This window comes from Dermochelys coriacea, chromosome 1 (genome assembly GCF_009764565.3).
Source record: "Dermochelys coriacea isolate rDerCor1 chromosome 1, rDerCor1.pri.v4, whole genome shotgun sequence".
NCBI lineage: Eukaryota > Metazoa > Chordata > Testudines > Dermochelyidae > Dermochelys > Dermochelys coriacea.
In genome coordinates, this window is record NC_050068.2 from 101,173,743 (window position 1) to 101,195,932 (window position 22,190).

General features: G+C 42.4%; 1 protein-coding gene across 2 annotated transcripts in view; it reads right to left on the bottom strand.

The window, feature by feature from the left end:
- Window positions 1-22,190, bottom strand: part of NALCN (sodium leak channel, non-selective) — a 389,689-nt gene that overhangs the window by 320,441 nt on the left and 47,058 nt on the right. For both annotated transcript variants that reach the window (XM_038386658.2, XM_038386660.2), the window contains exons 5-6: window positions 6,743-6,882; window positions 4,290-4,418 (exon numbers count right to left, since the gene is read on the bottom strand). In XM_038386658.2, the coding sequence (XP_038242586.1) occupies window positions 4,290-4,418; window positions 6,743-6,882 (269 nt within the window). The remainder of the gene's footprint in view (window positions 1-4,289; window positions 4,419-6,742; window positions 6,883-22,190) is intronic.

Below are 22,190 nucleotides of genomic sequence, written 5' to 3' on the forward strand. Positions count from 1 at the left end.
CTGCACCCAGACCCCTCCTCACCAACCTCCACCCTCCCTGCATCTGGCCCCCCACCCCCAGACCACCCCCACTGAGTCCTCCACACTTGAACCCCCACACTCATGAGCCCAACCCGACAAGTCTCCCGCACTCAGACCCATCACATTGAGCCCCAAACAGCTGAACCCAGACCTCCACCCCACCAAGCACCAATCCCCCAGCACTCAAACATCCCCGCTGAGCCCCCACACACTCAGATGCCCCTTGCCAAGCCCTATCCCCTCATATCTCCTCTGCTGAGCCCCAACTACCTTCACCTGGACCCCTCTGCAGAGTCCCATTGCCCCTGCACCCAGAACCCTCAATAAGCCTGGACCTTGCACTGTGTCAGAGTCAGGTGCAGCCTCACCACCAAGTCTGCATCCTAGGGGGCAGGGAGGGGCCTGCTGGGTGATCTCTTACCATCGTGCAGCCAGTGGCCTGTGGCCAAGTCTGGCGGTGACCTGAACAATGTATCAGATTCGGGTCGTGGGCAGCCCTGTGGGCATAGAGTGAGCTATTCAGTATCAGGGATGAAGATCAGAGATAAATCCAGGGCCAGGCCAGGTCAAAACTGCAAAGTCAAAGTCTGTTACCAAATTGAAAGTGTGAGGCGAGTATCAGGGTCAGCCCAAGCCAGGGTCAGCAATGGTCTTAAACTGAAGACAATACACCAGGGATCAGGGTAGGGAGCTGAACATAAGTCAAGAGTCGAGAATGTGGGATTGAGAAGCTGTGAGACAGGAAGTGTGGAAGTCTACATTGCTCAGACAACTCCCAGAAATGGCTTCCCAGTTTATATGGGGAGTGCTAGCCAATCAGGAAATCACAGAGGGCTATCGCTCATATCCCTTCAGGTGGGACTTCTTGCATGGCTTAGCATCTCAGTACCTATTAGCAGCAACCTGCCTGGGACTCTGGTGGTAACAAGGAAGCTGCATCTCCCTTGAATCCTTCAGACACTGGTTCTATCACTCTTCTGGTGGTTAAAAACTTTCCCAACAAGAAAGGAAATGGGTACAAAAGACAGAGCAATCAGCTAAAGAAGTGCCACAGTAAGGAAGTCCACTGAACAAAACATTAGTGGGAAGAGAACTGTAACAGTGTGATAAATCATGAGGGAAAAGCTGCAACAGCAGAGATGTAGTCACATAACTGATCATCACAAGAGAATGTGAGTGAGAAAATTGCCTAGGAAGAAAAGAGTGTTTGCTGTAAGCAAAGAAGCCTGGCAGCTAAAAAGGAGACGAGTAAGAGAGGAAACCAAAAAGAAGTATCATCCAACAGAAAAACTATTCAGCCTTTGGGAAGAAGGTCAGATTATGCGGATCTCACAGAAGGAGGGAATAGCTCAGACTTCACGTAGTGCACAGAAGTATTTCTATTTGCCAGAGTTGACATTACAAAATAAGAGGCGGTGGAGAGGATGGAAGTGGTGGAGTGTGGGTGTCAGGAATGCTAGAGAGGAAGAAGAGGTTGCAGTAGTCAAAATGGGTGCTGATCAGCACCTGAACAAACTTTAACAATCTGGATAGAAAGGAACAATTGGCTTTTAGAAATATTTTGGGGAAGTAGCAGCAATATTTTTGACACCACCCCCTTCTTCTTGATCAAATTATATTCCTGTAGCTACTACCGCAAGTGCTTACTTGGAAAACAAGTATTTACAGAGTATTTTGTATTAGCAGCTGCCCAGAATGTGGTAAGTGTTTTGCCCTTTTTGAAAAAGAGTTAATAGAATTATTTACTTTTCATTTCATTTCCCCCTCACGTGTTTCTTTCTGAACCTCCACCTCTTACCATATACCCAGTCTTCCTTTCTTCCTGCCTCCCTAGATGTAATTCCCATATGAATGTTCCTTTTCTGGGTGGCAGCTCCAATCCCTCTGGTAGCTCTGATTCCTGAGGGAGGATCCTGCTTCCCATCCCTCCTAGCAGAGGTAACTAGACAGGGTCTTTCGTGTTTCCAGCTACTTTTACCAGACTCCAGGCTGCTCTTCACACTGAAGAGCATGAAGGCATTTAAAAGCAATCAAAATCAAGGAGAAACCAGTATCATGTCACTTACCAGCTCTTGCAGACTCCCACAAAATGATCTACAGACCCCAGCTGGTACATGGAAATCACCTTGGAAATCTCTGTGCTAAATAAGCCCTTTCTTTCCTTTGTGTTGACTTTTTTTTCAGATATTTCTAGACTTATTTCCATCAGCCATCCTTTGGCACAACTTATCCAAGTTATCATAGATAAGGCTGTTAGCATCACCTATTATTAAGATTACCCAATGCTTCTCACATTAAGACCCTGTTTTCAGTAGCTTATAACTTTGCCAAAAACTTTAAATGTTTGCTCTCGAATTTCCCATGGTGGTTGTCAGCCCCAGACTGAATTTTTCCAGAAAATTTCAGTCTAAATATTTCAGTCATTTCTGAGAATGAAGCTAGTTAAAATATTTTGCCCATGTTATAAATTTCCGGAATCTTTTCTTTGGGAAGCTCTAGCACAGAGGTTCTCAAACTGGGGGTCAAGACCCCTCAAGGGGTCACAAGGTTATTAAATGGGGGGTCGCGAGCTGTCAGCCTCCACCGCAAACCCTGCTTTGCCTCCAGCATTTACAATGGTATAATGGTTATAATGGTATAAAAGTGTTTTTAATTTATTAGGGGGTCACACTCAGAAGCTTGCTGTGTGAAAGGGGTCACCAGTACAAAAGTTTGAGAACCACTGCTCTATCATATCCATGCTTTGGAACAGGGATTTTAAATTTGGCAGGGTGGTCATCCTGCTATCAAGCAAGTACCTTTTGTCATCCTTGTTAATCTTTACAAACTTTAATCAAGTCATAAGCCTTTGAAAAACAGCAATTTGCACATGTTCAGTAGACATTTGCTAGGGCTTAGCAGCTACGTACCCTGAAGATTCCACCAAAACTAAGCATGCTCCAGCCTGGGGCTGATGATGGCTTTCCCTATTGTTGCAGCTCTGTGCTGGGTCCAGGCACTTGAATTGAGAACTTGGAGACCTGTCTCTCCTGTACTCTCAATAACCCCCCAGGCAGCATGTATCGGGAAGTTGCCTGATTTGAATGAATTATGATACAGTCTTTACATTGTCTTTACATGATCACATACTTTCTACACAGGATCCCTGCCTCATTAAGTGTACAGAATGGAGCTCCTCTGGAGATGAAACAGGGTTGTGTACCGAAAAGAATGTTTTCTGTGGGAACCCTGCTTCATTTGTTGCAGAATTTGGAAGGTGTGTAGTGAATGAGGACTGCAGGAACAGAAAGGAGGATCTCACAGTTAATGCAGCTGAATGCTACCCTCAATAATGGGATTCTATCCCAGCCTCTGCCACTGGTAACTGTGTGTTCCTCATTTTCTAGGTGCCTACCTTGAAACTCTGGGGTCTGATCTGCAGAAATGTTGAGCATTTATAGAGGCAACTGAAGTTATTAGGAGCTGGGATTGTAACATATACAGTGCGATATAATGCTAAGTAATCTAAACAATCAGATCTTAGATGTCTCATATTGGGCACCCAAAATTAGTGGACATGTTTTACCTTAGTCTCTCTATGCCTAAGTTCCCCATCTATACCATGGAGTTCATACCATAGCTTCATCTCACAGGGATCTTGTAAAAGACAATTAATCAGTGGTGTGAAGCACTTAAATACTCTAGTGACTAGTGCTATAGAAAAGAAGAGGAAATTAATAATTCTTTCTTCAGAGCAGGGTTTGAATAGTGTGCAGTACATTAGACATGAGATTCACACACTGAAAACAAATTATTGCACAGCTGCTCATTAAATGAGCCCCATCCATCCGGTGCACTGAATGAAGCATGGGAACAGTAGAAAAAATAGTACAAAATCATGTAATTGAAAACTGTCATAATGCATAAACACCAAGGAACCGAATTAAGGTAGCACAGACAAGGACCTGATTGCAAGGACTTGATCTAGGCCACAATTCAGCAACAATGGCCGCAGGGCTCCTCCTCCTTCGATGTGTGTCTGGCTGGCTAGCTGTCTCTCTCTCTCACACACACACACACACTTTTATGGAGACTGCAGCCTATAGCCATAGCAATGACTCTAGCAAAAAAATTTTCAGATGTATCTGGCTTTACCTTTTTGTGATAACTGATGGCTTTGGTCTACTTTTAACATAATATGTCCAATCTACACTCATTAACATTAGTAGAAATTACCCATATACATTGAGAGAATACACCCCAAAATGCCCATCTATTGATGAACTTACCCTGGCTGGGTGTCATTTGTTACGCAATGATAGGTAAAAGTTCCAAACATCTGAACTCCTAGAATTCCATACAGAAGCAGAAAGAATAGAAGGAAAATTGAAACACTCCAAATCTGTTCTCCAGAACGCCTGGTAAGAAGATAAATATTACATTAAGTATTAATAAATAAAAACTAATCTCCAGAAAAATTTATTTAGTATTTGTATTACAGCAGCACCTTGATGCCCTAGTATTGGACCCATTGTGCTAGGTACTGTTCAAACACATAACCAAAATATGGTCCCTGCCCCAAAAATCTTATAATCTAAGTACACACTATAAGACTGGCCATACTCAGTCAGACCAATGGTCGATGTAGCTCAGGATCCTGTCTTCTGAGAGAGGCCAGTCCCGGGTGCTTCAAAGAGAATGGATGGAACCGGGCAATTATTGACAAGAGGCAAGAGATACAGACAGGCAGACAAGTACAAGAAAACAATGAAACAATATACCATTTTACACCACATGGTACCTACCCACAAAAACATGGCAAAAGCAGCTGACATTTCAAAAATAAATGAAAAAAACCCCACCTGTTAGAAAGACCTATTTCTTTATCCTGAAATATGCCATTCCTTCCCTAAAATTATGTTGTGCTAAGATGTAGACCAAGCAATATTTAGTGCTGTAAAAGTGAGCTTTAAAATAGGTTATAAAATTCAATATTTGGACTAGAAATGGCAACCAAGTTTTTTCCAAAAAGGGGTGCTTGAAGTTAGGCTTCAATCAATACTGGCACCTACATAATAGCTTAATTTTGAAAGTGCTGAGCTTCTCGCAGATTCCAATTGCTCCTATCAGCATCAGATAGTGGTTGGCTTATGTTCTGAACCATATACATTTTTAACTTATCATTTTCCCCCTCTCCCTCTGAGATCTGTGAATTTGGATATTTAGGACCAGATCCTCAGCTGGAATAAATCCGAAGTGCAAGAGGACCCCATGAGAAGCTGATCCATGATAACTAAAGCAACCAGGCCATACAGGAGAAGGGATTAGTTTTAAAAAAAAAGACGTAATAAAATGGATACAAAACTCTCATATTTTTCTGATTGGGTTTTTCTGAAAAATCTGATAAATACAGAATACATGATAGTGTAGCAAAATTAATCCCCAAAGGGGGCCAATAAACTCCTCATTCTACACCACCCCATCAATCATTTTGTATAATGAAGCTTTATTCTGTCTGTAAAGGTAGGACAGCTTATCACCAGGAGTCCAAATGTAAATGGAGAGAGATATAATTAACTCTCAATATGATCTCAATTATCGTTTCATAAATAACGTCATGATTTTAAGGTTGATAACCCAGGACCTTCCTGGTTTAGATAAAAGATGTATGTAATCCACTTAAAAACTGGAAATCTCCTTTTCTCCAAGGGATTCAGCTCCCATTTTTAATCTTTATTGGACCTGAAACACCAGGCCTTAACACCTCCTATTGGCCCAGGACTAAATTTAATCCATACTAAGCCTCAGCACAGTGTAGTTTCTGGGAGCGTGGGGCAGAGAAGACAACTCTGAAAAAAAAGACTAAATATTTTTGTGTCAAGCTGAGCATTTTTTGGTGTGGATAAATTGTTGGATGTTTGAAGCTGATGGGTGGTTTGAAATGTCAGAAGCAATCCCAAAGGATCTGGGAGAGTGCAGAGTGGGCAGAGCGCAGATGTAGTGGTTAAACATACTTGATAAATGCTATTTATCACATAGCTCTACAACAGAGATCGGCAACCTTTGGCATGTGCCCATCAGGGAAATCTGCTGACAGGCCAGGACAGTTTGTTTATCTGCAGCGTCCACAGGTTCAGCCGATCACAGATCCCACTAGCTGCAGGTCACCATTCCAGGCCAATGGGGGCTGCAGGAAACGGCGGCCAGCACATCCCTCGGCCCGCACCACTTCCCGCAGTCCCTATTGGCCTGGAACAGTGAACCACGGCCAGTGGGAGCTGAAATTGGCCGAACCTGCAGACGCTGCAGGTAAACAAACTGGCCCGGGCCGCGTACCAAAGGTTGCCGATCCCTCCTCTACAATGTATCAGCTGGCTATTACCATCATGTGCTATGCGTGATATTTATTACAGTTTAGTGCGTATGTGTGTCTTATTGTTTTAAAAAAGATATATGTAATAGGAGCTCCCACACTTATCTCTAGATACTCCTTCCAATATGTAAAAATCACTGGAGTAAATCAAAAATTCTCACAAAAAACATTATCTGTTTTCTGTCTCTCTTATACTGGCAGTTGATATTTTTCAAAAATGCACAATTCTGACAATTTTTTTTGTCCAGTTCTAAATCTTACAATCAGAATTTATATTTGGTTCTTTAATCCTCCTCCCAGCTGCTTATAAAATCATGTTAAAGAACATTTTAATTTTCATTTATGTTTACAGATAAATTATTTACTTACTTTAAAATATTTGTTATCCTGGTTCTTGGAAGCTCAAAGCGAAAATATATCCGGAATGCTCGAATCATAATAAGAGGCCTTGGAATCCGCAGCATGCCCCAGGGTGACATCTGATCAACTATCTCAGCGATTTCAAACACCTATGATCAAAAGAGGAGGGGTGTTTCTGCTATTCCTGCACTGTCCACAGCAGAACTAAAATTCATTTGCGAATTTAACACCATTAATTTTGGCTTGAATAGGGACCAGGAGTGGCTGGCTCATTACAAAAGCAGCTTTGCCTCTCCTGGAATTGACACCTCCTCATCTACTTCCACCCTGACGGAATTGGCTCTGTCAATACTGGTTCTCCACTTGTGAGGTAACTCCCTTCTCTTCATGGGTCAGTATATTTATGTTTGCATCTGTAATTTTCACTCCATGCATCTGAAGAAGTGGTGTTTTACTCACGAAAGCTTATGCCTAAATAAATCTGTTAGTCTTTAAGGTGCTACCAGACACCTTGTTGTTTTTATCAGTACTCTTGTAACAGTGTTTGTATTTGTGGATTCACATTTATGAAGGCAGCAAAACTATTTTCATGATAACATTTTTCACTTTCAATGTCCCTTTTGGATTGAAATTTTCCTTTTTAAACTTTTCTTTTTTAAAAAAAAGAAAGTTTAAGAAAAATCCCCTCAGCCATTTTTAAGTTATCTTAACGAGAAATAAAAATATATTCCATCCATGTTACTAATACTTCTAACTCAAATAACTCAAAAAACTTCCAGCTGTGTATGCAAAAAGTCTTGAAGAGGGATCTCTCAATCTCTCTCTCCCTGTTCTTTGCTAAGAATGAAAAGTTTTCTTTTCCAGTTAATGAAATTAACATCTGAAAATGTTGCAAAGACATTGAATAGATTCTCACTGTTACAAAAATGCACACACATAGCCAGCTAATCACACTGTGTTGTGGGATATCGTGCAGACAACAGATTACTTCAGGGAATTTGGAAGCATTCTGAAGAAAAATATCCAAGCCATCTTCTGTGAGATCCTTCCTGTCCTGCAAGCAAAGGAAGACAGAAAGCAGAAGATTCTGGAAGTCAATCACTGGCTCGGTAAGTGGCGCAGAGTGAAGAGTTTTGCTTTCATGGAACATTGATCCACCTTCTATGGGGTGAGGAGACTGTATATGGGGAGATTGCAGATTATGTATTCCTTATGCCACCCACTCCTAAACTGAATTTCGCACCCCTTGATAATCTGTACTTTATTCCCTGATAACCAGAAACTTCTATGCCTAAACTCTGTAGCATTTTCTTTTTACTTCAACGTTATCTTAATAAAATTATTATATCTAATGTTCCGTGTTTTCTGTTTTTACCTATTTTCACTATTAAATTACCAGGTTTTTTTATTTGAAGAGTTCAGGTTTTTACTAATTCACACCTGTTTATCAATCCACTCAATATTTTTTGGGATACTTATTTTTGTTAAACACTAATGCAGTCCAGAATTGTTGTATCCTGCAGCTCTGAGACTGAAGCAGTTCCGCAGTGTAAAACACAGAATACACACACGGTGGAGATTGGAAAAATAAAAAAACGTTAATAATACACTACGATTGGCTCACAGGGAGATGCTACCCACCTATTTCTTTGCATCCATTTAGTGTGGCACTGAATTTAAACAATCAATCCTCAACAGATAAAGGTAAAGTAAAAAGGTAAACATGAGACGAAAACACAAATGTACGCTTGACTATCAACATGAAAACCAGTGCTTTGCAATTTTCAAGAAAAATAAAGATCAGAGTGAAGAGGATGCATTGTGCTGCACATACTGCAGCATTGAGGTCAGTGCTCATGCCAACAGAATAAAGGAGCACGTTGAAAGCAAGTGAAAGAAGAAAGTGAACTTCAGGATAGTCAATATCAGGAGCTTTCACCAGGGCTTTAATGAAAGAGAGGTCATAGCATGATTGTGTCAATGAGTTTGTGCAGGCTCTTTGTTTCGCAGGACAACTGCTGTTAATTGCAGAAGGGCCTATTGGTGACTTTGTACGACAATACTGTCCAGCAGCAAAAACCTTTCCTAATGCAGATAATTTCACTCGTAAGTATTTGAAAAAAAATGACAATGCTTTGGTATCTAAACTGATGGAAATGTAGTATCTAGTCTGATTTTTTTACAAGTCTCCTGATGCTTTGGACTGTCCAATTCTTGGCCTTTTCTTTTTGTTTTTTATTTCAAAGCAAATAAACCTGCATTGTTTTGTGCTGCTGTGACATTCATACCCTCTGCTGACACACATTTTGTTGATGCAGCAATAACTGACATGTTTGAGATGTACCAACTAACTTGGGAAAATGTGGCCACAGCTAACATAGATTTTGCTTCCTAGATGGCTAAGTTTGCACAGGAGATAAAAATCAGAAACCAGAGCTACTACGTATTACCTATCCTGCTTGTTTGATTAAGATTGCACTACCAGCAGCTACTGCTATGGAAGAAATGAAAGACGTAAAATCTTGCATCACTGGATTTGGGGCCATTTTCAAGTATACGAACAAGCTGAAGGCTTTGTTTTATATAGTGTGAGACGAGTGCAGAGCCAACTGCCAATTAGCTACCCCTGTTGTGCAACCTCAGTGCATGAGCTTGTACTTCACTGCCTGTCATGTAAATAACGTGTGGACTGTTCTAATGAATCTCCTAGATCATCCTGAGTTTGTTGGTTCTAAAGAAGAAACTCTGAAGAGACTGGCAAATAACAAAAATGACGGCCAGATTCTGCGCACCTAGGTAATGTTCATTGTTGAAATTTGGAATCACTGTGTGACACACAGAAAACACTGCGTGTTTTCTCCAACTACTGCCAACATGTTTGCCAATACACATTTACCTAATCCTGACAACCAAAATTTCAGGCGAATTGAGCACTAAAACTGCAGGAGAAACAAACGGCGAGAAAACCCAGCTGTTTCAGAAATCCTTCCAATTCCAGACCAGGAGAAAACCAAAAAAGCATTCAAAACCTTCAGCACTCAGCTAAAAATGGAAGAAGTCCCTGGCCTGCAATCTGAACCCCAAAGTGTTTGGTGCTGAAGATTCTTTTTGGAATGTCATCCAGGAGTTGCACCCCTTCCTCGAGGTGCATTTTGCAGCAGACTATGACCATTATGCCAGAATGTTTCAACCATTTGCCACTAAAGATTACATTTCAAACCTGAAAAGGGAATTTACTACTTACATGAACATGCCTAACTATGACAATGTGAAACTGGATGTGCTGGCTTTTTGGAACAGTTATCGAGACACATCTCACAACTTCAGCAAAGTGGCATGGCAAGCTTTGAGTGTACCTGCTGGATCTATTGATGCAGAGCATTTATTTTCAAAGTCGGACTACCTCCAGTATAGCGAGAGGCTCAACATGAGTGAGGATACTTAGAAGAAAATTATGTGAACATATGCCAACCAGGATTATTGGAACAACTACTAGCTCTAAGAGAGACAAAAAATAACTTTTTTATGTTCAATTATACTATAATAAAATGTGTATTATGAAATTTTTTGTTTTTCTTTTTCCCCTCAATTTTTCATTTTAATTTTTTTAAACCTAATTTCATCCCAGTTTTAATGTTTATTTTCCAAACACTGAGAAATTCCTGAATTTCTTTTTTTACAAATAAAAATTGAAAATGAAGAATACTAAGTATACCTCAGTAGAAGAGGGACCAATCTCTTTGGGGACAGGCCAGCTAGAGTAATCAGGATGGGGTTAAATTAATGGCAAAAGTGGAAGGTAAAAAAAAGATGAGTGCTCAGGTAGCACAAAAGCAAGATGTTGAAAACAAAATTAATCAAGGAACCAGAGAAAATGAAGAGAAGAAATTCTTGCATTGCCTATACACTAGTTAGCAGCCTAGGTAACAAACAAAAGGACTAGGAACTGCTCATTTATTAACATAAATTTGAACCAGTTGGTGTTACTGAATCCTCGTGGGATGATTTGAACAATTGGAATGTTAAAATCAATGGATCTATGAAGGACTGAAGAGCAAAAGAGAAGGAGAGTTGCACTCTATGACAAAAAATGACATTAGTTGTTCCCGAATCACTGATAACACAGAAGAAAATGATTGTGAATGCTTATGGATCCATGTCCTAACAGAAAAAATACAAGATGGGGTATTAGTTGGTGTCTGCTACAGACCACCAAACCACACTAGGAACCAGAATAACCACTTCTTTACACAACTATCTTCTAATGTGTAGGAAGAAAACTGTGTGATAACAGGGGACTTCAATCTGAGTGACATATACTGAAGGTGTCATGCTGCCAATAATAAAACAGTTTAGATGACAATTTCCTAACTCAAAAGGAAGCCCATTGCAGAGAAGCTAAATGAATTCCTTGCATTAGTCCTCAATGCAGAGGATGTCAGGGAAATTCCCACACCAGAACCACACTATTTAGGTGAGAAATCTGGGCAACTGACCAGGATTGAGGTGTCATTAGAGAGGAGGTTTTGGAACAAACTGATAAATTAAACAGTAATAAGTCACCAGGACCAAATGGTATTCAGCCATGAGTTCTGAAGGAACTCAAATATGAAATTGCAGAACTACTAACTGTGGTATGTGACCTGTTATTTAAATCAGTCTCTGTACCAGATGACTGGAGGATAGCTAAAGTGTTGCCAATTTTTAAAAAAAAGGTTCCCAAGGCGATCCTGGCAATTACAGGCCAGTAAGCCTAACTTCACTACCAGGCAAACTGGTTGAAATGATAGTTAAGAAACAGAATTACCAGACAAATAAATGAACACAATTTGTTGGGGAAGAGTCAAGGGAAATTATGCTTCAACGATCTATTAGAATTCTTTCAGGGGTATCTACAAACATGTGGACAAAGGTTATCTGGTGGATATAGTGTACTTGGACTTTCAGAAAGCCTCACCAAAAGCTCTTAAGCTACTAAGCACTTGTGGTATAAGAGGGAAGGACCTCTCATGGATCAGTAACTTCTTAAAAAGACAGGAAACGAAGGGTAGAAATAAAGGTCAGTTTTCAAAATGGAGAGAGGTAAATAGAGCAGTCTCCTAAGGATCTGTACTGGGACCAGTGATCTTCAACATATACATAAATGAGCTGGAAAAAGGGATAAACAGTGAAGTGGCAAAGATTGCAGATGATACAAAATTATTCAAAGTAGTTAAATCCAAAGCTGATCACAAATTGTTACAAAGGGATCTCACTATTGTGGCAGATGAAATTCAGTGTTGTCAAATACAAAGTAATCCACATAGAAAATCATAATGATGGGATCTAAATTAGCTGTTACCACTCAAAAAAAAGATCTTGGAGTCATCATGGATAATTCTGTGAAAATATATATTCAGTGTGCAGCAGCAGTCAAAAAAGCTAACAATGTTAGGAACCAATAGGAAAGGGATAGATAATAAAACAGAGAATATCATAATGCCACTACACAAATCCATGGTACACCCACACCTTCAATACTACATGCAGTTCTGGTTGTCCCAACTCAAAAAAGATATAGGAAAGAGGCATGAAAAGAGCAATAACAACAACAACAAATATTAGGAGCATGGAACAGCTTCCATATGAGAAGAGATTAAAAAGACTGGGACTTTTCATCTTAGAAAAGAGATGACTAAGGGGGATATGACTGAGAGCTATAAAACATGACTGGTGTGGAGAAAGTAAATAAGGAGGTGTTATTTACTCCTTCTTGTAACAGAAGAACTAGGGGTCACCCAAGTTAAATTAATAGGCAGGAGGTTTAAAACAAACATAAGGGAGTGCTACTTCACACAACACACAGTCAACCTGTGGAACTCAGTCTCTGTGGATCTTGTGAAAGTGAAAGTATAACTGGATTCAAAAAAGAATCAATGACTATTAGCCAAGAATATCAGAGATGCAAACCTAAGCTTCTAAGAGCCAGAAGCTGGGAATGGACAACAATGAAGGGATCACTCGTTAATTGCCCTGTTCTGTTCATTCCCTCTGAAGCATCAGGCATTGGCCATGGTCAGAAGATAGGATACTGGGATAAATGGATCACTGGTCTGAACCAGTATGGCTGTTCTTATGTAAAAAGTGTTGCAGCCAACATGGGGGAATTCTATATTAAAACTTGTCCTAACACATAAAAAGTAACTGGTCACAGAACTGAAAATTAATTGTACCTTAGGCACGAGTGATCATGATTTGATCACATTTATAATGTACAAGCAGAATAAAGTCCAGACCAATAATATTTATGTGTATACACACGGCTCTTTAATAGGCCAATTTCAAAAAGCTGAAAACAATTATGAGCCAAATCAGATGGGAGGAAGAATTCAATGAGAAAAAAGTGAATGATAATTAGGAATCATGTAAGAACATCTTACTAGATGCCCAAAAAGCTACAGCCCCTACAAATGAGGAAGAAATCCGTGCTAGTTAAACAACCAACCTGGTTTAGAGGCAAAGTGAAGGCAGCTGTAAAAATATATATATAAAACAAATGGAAGAAAGGGAAAGTTGATAGTAATGAATATAAATCAGAAGCTAGGAATTGTAGAAAATTGATAAGGGAAACCAAATGACAGAAAAAGAACTCTAAGACTGGCAGAGTTAAGGACAATAAGAGGTTTTGAAAATATGTTAGGAACAAAAAGAATCCTGACAATGGTGTCCATTACTAAATGGAAATGCTTGAATTATCACTAATAATGCAAAAAAGGAAGGGGTGTTCAATAAATGTTTCTGTTCTATATTTGAGAAAAAACAGATGATGCAGTCTCGTCATATGGTGATAACACTCTTTTCATTACACTAGTATCTCTGGAGGATGTTAAACAAAAGCTATCACAGTTACACATTTTTAAATAAGCAGGTTTAGATAACTTGCACCCAAGAGTTTTAAAACATTTGGCTAAGGAGTTCACTGCACCATTAATGTTAACTTACATATATCTTGGGGCATTGGAGAAGACCCAGAAGACTGGAAGAAAGCTAATGTTGTGCCTGTCAGCCTGACATTGATCCTGGACAAAATAACGGTGTGGCAGATATGGGACTTGATTAACAATGAAATAAAGGAGCGTAGGGTAATTAATGCAATCAACATGGGTTTATGGAAAATACATCCTATCAAACTAACTTGATATCTTTTTTTGATGAGATTACGAGTTTGGTTGATAAAGATAAAAAACTGATATATATACTTAGACTTCTGTAAATTGATTGACTTGGTACCAGATGGCACCACTTGGTACCACTTTGCTTAACAAACTAAAACTATATAAAATTAACACAGCACATATTAAATGGATTAAAATCTGGCTAACTGATAGGTCTCAAAATGTAACCATAAATGGGTGTCTTGGCGCCCTGCACTTGTAATCTAAAATTTGTAGTAGCAGTGCCCCATTTGGCTGCGCACATGCAGAGGCCGTCTCATGTCACTCCGAGAAGTTACCTCGTGTGCACAGCCAACCAACCCCCAGTTCCTTCTCTACCCCAGAGGATCATCCCCCCAAAGTAGAGGGGATGGGGGGGGTAGTGAAGCACCCAGAGTGACAACCATCTCGAAGAACCTCAGTTACTGCACAGGGTGAGTAACCTTCTCTTCTTCTTCGAGGAGTGTCCCAGTGGGTGCTCCCCTTTAGGTGAGTTGTGCAGTGCCCCGCAGTGGAGGGGCACTGCACAGAGTTGGTTTATTAATTGTGGCTAGCACCAAGAGTCCAAACTGTGCATCTGCAGTTGACTGTTGCTCGAGAGTGTAGTGTTTAGTAAAAGTGTGAGCAGAGGCCCAGGTAGCTACTTTGCAAATGTCCGTGTTGGGTATGGTAGTGAGAAACACTATTGATGTTGACAACGCTCTGGTGGAGTGTGTGCGAACTCCTGGTGGAGCAATGGTTGTTCTGCTGCTAACACAAATGGATACAGCCCGATATCCATCTCTGTTTAGAGATGGTCTGACCCTTTGATCATTCTGTTATAGAGAGAAAGAGACAAGACGATTTTCTAAATTTTTTTTGTTCTACGTAAAAGGCTAGTGCTCTGCAAATGTTGAGCGTATAAAGAGCAGCCTCCCTGTTGTTGGCATGTTGTTTGGGGAAAAACATAGGTGAGTATATGGGCTGATTTAGATGAAAGGACAAGGCTATCTTGGGTATGAATTTGGGCTGCGGCCATAGGATCACTTTGTCTTTGTAAAATGTGGTATAAGTTGGGTGTGCCCTTAAGACACTTAGCACTCCCACCCTTCTTGCCGACATGATGGCAAAGAGGAAGGCCTCCTTCATCAATAGATGTAGCAACAAACAAGTAGCTATGCGTTCAAATGATTTCTCCATGAGGCTACGGAGGACGAGGTTAAGGTCCCACATGGGTGTAGGGTCTTTTAGCAATGGGTAGGTATTCATCATGCCTTTTAGAAACCGCTTAGTTGTTGGATGAGCGAATATAGTGCCTCCATCCACGTTATCATGTAATGAGATGATTGCAGGGAGGGGTATTCTGATGGAGCTGTTGGAGAGCCCCGATTTTTTAAGACCCAATATATATTCTGGGAGGTGAGGCCGACCCTGGGCAGTGGGGTCAACTGTGGAGAAACATGGTTAGCCTCGCACCAGGTGCGAAATCGTGTCCACTTCTGTGTATATGTTTTTCATGTGCTTAGTCTGTGACTGTTCAAGAGTATGTCTTTAACTTCCTCAGAATAGTCTTTGTCAATACCCATTAGCCATGGAGAAAACAGGCCTTGAGATGGAGAAGAGCTAGACTGGGGTGATTGATGTGTCCTGAGTCCTGTGTCAGGAGGTGAGATATTAAAGGGAGGGTTCGAGGTGGTTTCACTACCATCTGTCTCAGGTATGGAAACCATGTTTGTCTGGGCCATGTAGGCACAATGAGAATGACCCTGGACTTGTCTTGCCTGATCTTGTGTATAACATGACTCAGAAGTGGAATCAGAAGGAACGCCTACATTAGCAGCGCCTCCCATTTCATAAGGAGGGCGTTGCCCAGAGAGTGGCGTCCAAGCCCTGCTTGGGAGCAGTATTGAAGGCACTTTGCGTTGTGAGCTGTGGCAAATAGGTCTATAGCAGGGAATTCCCACAGGGTGAATATGGCGGTGAGGGTTGCTTAGTCCATCTCCCACTTGTGGGTTTGTGAGAAGTCTCTGCTCAGTTGGTCCGCCATGGTGTTCTGGTGTCTCGGCAGGTAGGATGCCGAGATGTCTATGTTGTGGGAGATGCACCAAATCCAGAGGTGTATTGCCTCCTTGCACAGAGGGTATGATCGGGCTCATAAGTGCCAACTCTGTGGGTGCTCCGGGGCTGGAGCACCCACGGGGAAAAATTAGCGAGTGCTCCGCACCCACAGGCAACTGAGCTCCCACCGCCTCCACGCCTCCCTCTCTCCCATCCCTGCATACCACATCCCCGCTCCTCCCTCTCCCTCCCAGTGCTTCCAGCCTGCCTGCCGCCTAACAGCAGTTTGGCGATGCTTAGGACTTTCCAGGAGGGAGGGAGAGAAGCGGGGACATGGCGTGCTCAGGTGAGGAGGCGGGAGAGCGGGGCAGGGGCGGGGACTTGGGGAAAGAGGGTGGAATGGGGGCAGGGCTGGGGTGTGAAAAGGCAGGGTGGGGTGGGGACTTTGAGGAAGGCGTGGAATGGGGGTGGGGTGAGGGCTGTGCAGGGGCAGGAAGAAGCAGGGCAGGGGTGGGGCCAGGGGTGCAGGGGGATATCAAGCACCTACCGGGCAGAGGGGAAGTCGGTGCCTGTGATCGGGCTCCCCTTGACGGTTTATGTAGAACGTGTGTGCTGTGTTGTCCATAAGGACTTTGACAGTCGTGCTGTGGATTAGAGGAAAGAAATGCTCACATGCGTTTCTGACTGCTCTTAGTTCTAGTATGTCTTAGTTCTAGACTTCTGCTGCTGACCAATGACCCTGGATCGTGTTGTTGCTCAGGTGAGCTTCCCATCCCATGGGGGAGGCATCCCTGGTGATTGTTATTGTAGGAGCTTTCTGTTGGAATGGGATACCCGAGCAGATGTTTTGTGGGTATGTCCACCGCTCAAGGGAATCCTTTACCTTCAGGGCATGGTGAGCAGCCTGTTGAGGGAGTGCTTGTGGGGTATATAGCAAGTGCCAAGCCACGCTTGTAGGCATCTCATATGTAGTCTGGTATATTTGACAACAAAAGTTGTAGCGGCCATGTGCTCCAAAAGTTGTAGGCACGTCCTGGCTGACATTTGTGGGCTGTCCGTGACCATAGTAATCAGAGTGGTTAAGTTGAGGAAGCGCTGTTAGGGTAACCTTGCTGTTGCTGTGGGGCAGTCGAGATGGGCCCTTATAAATTCTAGTTGTTGGACAGGGACCAAGGTGGACTTCTAAACATTTACTTGAAGCCTGAGGTTCGTAAAGAGGGCTATCGTGGTTTGTGTGGCATCTAGTGCTGCCCGCTGTGTTGATGCTCTTACCAGGTAGTCGTCCAGGTAAGAGAAGTTGTCCAGGAAAAATCATCACCCCTAGTGAGCTACCTTGGAGAAGACCCTTGGGGCGGCTGATAGTCCGAAAGGTAGCACTTTGTTTTGATAATGTTGATGTCTTAGAGTGAAGCTCAGGAATCTTCTGTGTGCTGCGTGAATGATGATATGAAAGTAAGCGTCTTGTAGATCGAGAGACAGGAGCCAATCTCCTTTCTCTGATGCCGGAATTATCGTCGATAGGATCACCATTCTGAATCGCTGCATTCTCACAAACTTGTTGAGTTTGTGTAAATCCAGAATGGGTCTTAATCCACCATTCTTTTTCTGAGTGAAGAAATAATGAGAATAAAATCCTCTTCCCCTGTGTTGAGCTGGTACTGGTTCCATGGCCCCTAGTTGAAGGAGGTGGGTTATTTCCTATTGTAATAGGGGCTCATGAGATGGGTCCTGAAGTGGGACGGGGAAGGGATATTGGTAGGTGAGATAGAAATAAATGGGATGGAGTAACCCTGCTGGATAATTTCCAGGACCCATCTGTCTCTGGTGATGTTGTTCCAGACTAGGTAATATGGTGACAGGTGGTCCCCGAATGGTGTTAAAGTGGCGTTGAGATATGGAAATAGAGAGTGTGGCAGTCTCAGGCCCTCAACCAGAACTTCAGAACGATTGCCTGGAGGTGGAAGGCTGGGATGTGGAAGGCTGGTCTTGATTCTGCCTTTGTCCCATCTGCCTCTTTCTGCAGAGTTGGATATAGTGTCTTTGGGGCTGAGAGTATGGTGCAGCCCAGAATTTCTGGTTGTAAAACCTGCCCTGCTTTTTCTGTTTCCAGGGACATAGATGCCAGGAGTCTTTATGGTGGCCTGGGAGTCCTTCAAAGAATGCAAGGACACATCAGTGGATTCGGCAAACAGTTTCTGACCCTCAAAGGGTAGGTCCTCAACCATAGCCTGTACCTCCCTCAGGAATTGGTGGAGTTAGGATGCCTGACGCATGACACGAAGGTCACGATGGAGCAGGCTGCTGTGTCCACGGAATCGAGAGAGGCTTGAAGGACCGTCTTTGTGATGAGAGAGCCTTCAGAAATGTTGGACTTGTACGCTTCTCTCCTGTCCTCTGGGAGATGTTCAATAAAAGATGACATTGTAGAAAACAGGTTGTGTGCGTATTTTGCAAGCAGTGCAAAGTAATTTGCAATGCGGAATTGCAAGGTGGTGGAAGAATAGGCTTTGCACCCAAAGAGGTCTAGTTTCTTCCAGTCTTTGACGTAAGGGGTGGATCTTGACTGTTGCTGTTTGCCCCTCTGATTTACTGCCTCCACGACCAGTGAATTAGGAGTGAGGTGGGTAAAAAGAAATTCAGTCTTTTTTGCTAACACATAATATTTTTTGTCTGACCTGTTGCAGGAAGGAAGGGCTGTGGCTAGCATCTGCCAGATGGTTTTTGCAGGGTGCATTATGGCAGCATTAATAGGCAGTGCTATTTTTGCCAATGGGGAAGCCTGGAGAATGTCAATGAACAGATGTTGGGTCTCAGGGAGCTCAGACAAGGAGATGTTGAGGGAGTCCACTACCCTCTTAAAAATGTCATTAAAGGACTTGAAGTCATCCCCCAAAGTCGGGGGGGGAGGGTGGCATGAGTGTTTCATATGGAGACGAAGATGAGATATGCATAGGTGGCAAGGTGTCTCCTTCAGGTGCATCCTCCTGCTCTTCAGTCCCCTCATCCTGGACCTCTGAAGGTGCTGGATCCATTGGTGAGGGAGGGCAGGGTGGGTTAGGAGGTCTAATGTTCTGGGCCCGATAGATGGCCCATGGGTCCCAGTATGGCCAGGTGGGTGGGAGGCCCATAGGAGGTGGCAGCCAGGATTGGGTCTGCCAGGCTCACGCATCTATCAGTGGCTGGTGATGTGAGGCCCCTGCTTTAGGAGAGGAGTGGTGAAGGGTGTACATCCCTGTGTCATCCTCATCATCATCATTGCTGGAGAGTGGTGGCGCTGAAGCCCGAGGGGTGATGATCTGGCTTGGTCTGGGCCTTGCTGGGGTACCGTCTGTACCAAATAGGGGGGTCCCTGCCATAGAAGAAACTGCCAGGTTTCTTTTCTTTTCTTTTCTTTTCTTTTCTTTTCTTTTCTTTCCTTGTGAAAAGTTGTGGTACTGGGAAGCTCGTTGCAGTGGATGGCAGTGCAGTCTGAAAGAAGAGGGTCAGAACTGTCAGTGCTGAGATCTTGCTGAGTTGTGTATGTACAGCAGGTGGCTCCATTACACTGATCAGTGCTGGGACATTCTTCAGCATGGTCGGTGCATGGGAGCTTGGCTTTAGATCGCGCACCTGACTGACAGCCTGCCTGTACCGGGTCATTGGCTCCTCAAGAAGTCTTGGAACCAGACATTCTCAGTGCCTTTCAGTCTGAGGCTCTCGGTGCCATCAGTACTGGGGCAGATTTTTCACCAGGAGACCATTTCCTTTTAGGCGATCTCGCTGTGGCAATGAATGAGACCAGTGTTTGGTCGCCTTTTTAGGGACAAGGTCCTTAGAAGCAGTCTTGGTAATGGAGCCCTTGTCTATGGCTGCTGCTGGTAACCATTGGCCAGGAGGCATCCTGGATTCTGGGTCAGAGGCTGGCCTGAGAAATTTCACCATCATTAGTTATTTAAACTGGAGATCCCTGGATTTCTGTGTCCTGGCGGGCAGTTTTTACAATGAGGACACTTTTGGGGAATATGGATCTCTCTGAGACAGTGGATGCACTGAGCATGGCCATTTGAAACAAGTATCGATTGCCTGCAGGTCAAGCAGCATTTAAATCGAGGGGAACCGGGCATGCCTGAGGAAGGGACAGCTCTGGAAAAAAAAAGGGTAGCCCATTTTTATTCAGTCATCGTTGATGGAGGCCCGTCACGTGGCGGAAGGGGGGAAAACTACACAATTTTTAAAAAAAAAAAATATAGAAGCAATTAAAGACTAACACTAACCAAAGTTAACTAGGATCTAGAGGATAAAAGAAAAAAGAAGGAATATGACTATCTACAGAGTTGAAGAGGAGCTGCTGTCGCTCCGACTCAAGCCAAGGGTGGTAGAGAAGGAACTGGGGGTCGGTTGGCTGTGCATGCGAGGTAACCGCTCGCAGCGGCGCAAGACAATTGCTATTACAAATCTCCAATTACAAGCGCAGGGTGCCAAGACACCTAAAGTGGAGCACCCACAGAGACACTCCTCGAAGTAGAAGGATTGGTTCTTGGCCCTGCACTACTTAACATATTAATCAATTACCTGGAAGAAAACTAAATCATCATTGCCAGTGTGTGAAGATCACACAAAAATTGGGGGAGTGATAAATAATGAAGAGGAAAAACTGTTGATTCAGAGCAATCTAGATCATTTGGTAAATTGGGCACAAACAATATGTTTTAATACGAATAAATGTAAATGTATACATCTGGGAACAAATAACACAGGCCATACTTACAGGATGGGGGACTCCATCTTGGTAATCAGTGACTCTAAAAAAGATTTGGGGGTCATGGTGGATAATCAGCTCAACCTGATCTCCCAGTGTGATGCTGTGGCCACAAGAGCTAATGAGGATCTTGGATGCATAAACAGGAGGATCTTATGCAGTAGTAGAGAGGTTATTTTATTTTTGTATTTGGCACTGGTGAGACCATGGCTGGAATATTGTATCCAGTTCTGGGGCTCACTATTCAAGAAGAATGTTGATAAATTGGAGAGGGTTCAGAGAAGAGCCACAATAATGATTAAAGGATTAGAAAAAGTGTCTTAGAGTGATTGACTTAAGGAGCTCAACAAAGAAAAGATGAAGGGGTGACTTCATTACAGTCCATAAGTACTTACATGGTGAACAAATAGTTAATAATGGGCTCTTCAAATTAGCAGAAGAAGTTATAAGACGATCCAATGGCTGGAAGTTGAAGCTAGACATATTCAGAGCTACATTTTTAGACTAATTGCAACAATTTAGCAAAGGTCATGGTGGATTCTCTGTCACTGACAATTTTTTAAATCAGGATTGGATGTTTTTCTAAAAGATGTGCTCTAGGAATTATTTTGGGGGAAGTTATATGGCCTGTGTGATATAGGAGTTCAAACTCGATGATCACAATGGCCTTGGATCTATGAATGTATTAGGAAATGTTCTGTAGGGATCACTGACAGAGTGCAGACTAGATTACAGTGTTTGGCCATTTAAAAATCAGCATTTATCCACTTTTACCACACAGGTGCATGAGAGATATCACAGTTTCCCCTATACTTAAATTGAAAATAACTGTATGTCTCAGATGTGGTAATTGTGCATGGTTATGTACCTTAAAATAACTAGTTTTTCGAGATGTTGTAGTCAGTGTGGATGCACACCTAGAGTGGGATCCACACTGACACATACTTGAATAAGATATGATGACTTTTAAATGGCAATCATGACAGGTCTTTTCCATCTCTAATTATTAATCGAGTCCTGCCTGTAGTCCTTAATCAGTTCTTACTCAGGAAAAACTTCCTTTGTGCTGAATGATGAAGGATTGTATGGGTCGGCAAGACAGAATACTTCCTATACTGTAACTTTATGTGAAATGTGAACAAGTTAATATTGCTATGGAAATGTTTTGGGGTTTTTTTTTAATTTCCTCTGTGTTTTACTTTAAATCTGTGATATTCCTTCTAATATACAACATGTTGAATTTCTAAACAAGTTTAAAATTAACAACATGTCCAAATTAAAGAAATTCACACTGGTGAAACATCAATGTTGTTACACCAAAGAAAACCCCTAATGTAGATGCACTGCAGTGGCTGTGTTGTTACTGGACTGTGAAAGAGTAGAACCACTGAATTTTAAATCTGACCCATGAACAACTGTGTATTTATAACATACAGTTACTTGTTCACGCTGCTGTGAGTATTTTGCATGCACAACTGCAGGGCCCACT